The sequence below is a fragment of the Sinocyclocheilus anshuiensis genome, unplaced genomic scaffold (genome assembly GCF_001515605.1).
Source record: "Sinocyclocheilus anshuiensis isolate Anshui unplaced genomic scaffold, SAMN03320099.WGS_v1.1 scaffold782, whole genome shotgun sequence".
NCBI classification, from domain to species: Eukaryota; Metazoa; Chordata; class Actinopteri; order Cypriniformes; family Cyprinidae; genus Sinocyclocheilus; species Sinocyclocheilus anshuiensis.
Window position 1 is genome coordinate 502348 of NW_015546111.1, and position 1487 is coordinate 503834.

At 36.7% G+C, this 1487-nt stretch overlaps 1 protein-coding gene across 2 annotated transcripts in view; it reads right to left on the reverse strand.

The window, feature by feature from the left end:
* LOC107700717 (mitogen-activated protein kinase kinase kinase 5-like) overlaps positions 1–1487 on the reverse strand; it is a 23469-nt gene that overhangs the window by 2529 nt on the left and 19453 nt on the right. Inside the window, exon 25 of one of the 2 annotated variants that reach the window (XM_016502478.1) lies at positions 371–489. In XM_016502478.1, the coding sequence (XP_016357964.1) occupies positions 371–489 (119 nt within the window). Of the gene's footprint in view, positions 1–361; positions 490–1487 lie in introns of both variants that reach the window. The other variant, XM_016502477.1, reaches the window with a different exon arrangement.

Here is a 1487-nt window from a genome sequence, read left to right on the forward strand (position 1 = left end):
CCCTCTCCACCCCTCTCCCCTTTATTGAACAACACTGTTAAAATACATAATGTAATATGCATATATACAATATGAATATAACCAACTTAAGTACATTATGTATTATAACAAATACAAATTGGGTAACAGTTATAAGCGATTAACGGGCGTGTTCTTCATGAGTCTCAAAAACTCCTCCCAGAACTAAAGACAAGCAGTGGCATGTGGAGTAGATGTGAATAAATGTGACGCATATCGCTCCATGGCCACACCTTTTGACTGCCTCGGGCGAGAACTTTTTCTCATATGGAGGAAGAAGTTTGCAAACAATTGTTCAGTGGTAAATACAGTGCTCATTTCAGAAGTTATAGATAAAAAAAACCTGAGCAACCTGCAGCTGTAGACGCAGCTCTGACCTCCAGGGCGTTGATGTGCCTTTGTTTGGTCTGAAGTGAGTTCCTAAGAAGCTCCTGGAATTCTTTCTCCTTTTCATTCAGCTGAATTAGCAACCTGGAACGCAATGCGAACAATTGCCAACCACATGAAATCAGTGTGGTTTTCATTCATCGCCCTCTTGTGGCTATTTAAAAAAAAACATATATGCATATGTTTACCTACCCCCTTGAAGAATATGCAAAATTTTAATAATTTTCACAAAATAAGAGGGATCAAGAAAATTGCATGCTATTTTTTATTTAGTACTGTCTTGAATAAGCTATTTCACATAACAGATGTTTATATATACTCCACAAGACAAAATAATAACTGAATTTATAAAAATGACCCCGTTCAAAAGTTTACATACCCTTGAATATTAATACTGTGTGTCATTTCCTGGATGATCCATGACTGTTTTTATGTTTTGTGATAGTTGTTCACGAGTTCCTTGTTGGTTCTGAGCAGTTCAACTGCCTGTTGTTCTTCAGAAAAATCCTCCAGCTCCTGCACATTCTTTGGTTTTCCAGCATCTTCTGCATATTTGACCGCTTTCCAGCAGTGACTGTATGATTTTGAGATCCATCTTTTCACTCTGAGGACAATTGAGGGACTCATACAAAACAATTACAAAAGGTGAAAACATTTACTCATGCTCAAGAAGGCAACACGATGCATTAAGAGCCTTTTGAACTTTTCTAAACTTTTGAACAGGATGTGTCAATTTTCTTATTTTGATCGAGATTAAATATTTTTTTCATTTAGTACTGCATTTCAGAAGCTACATAAATACATACATGTTTCCCAGATTAAGACAAAATAAAGACAATTTACCCTGATCATCCAATTCAAAATGTTTACACCCCCCAGCTCTTAATGCATTGTGTTGCCTTCTTGAGCATCAGTAAATGTTTTGACCTTTTGTAATTGTTATGTATGAGTCCCTCAATTGTACTCAGTTTGAAAAGATGGATCTCAAAATCATACAGTCACTGCTGGAAAGCAGTCAGATATGCAGAAGATGCTGGAAAACCAAAGAATGTGCAGGAGCTGGAGGATTTTTCTGAAGAACA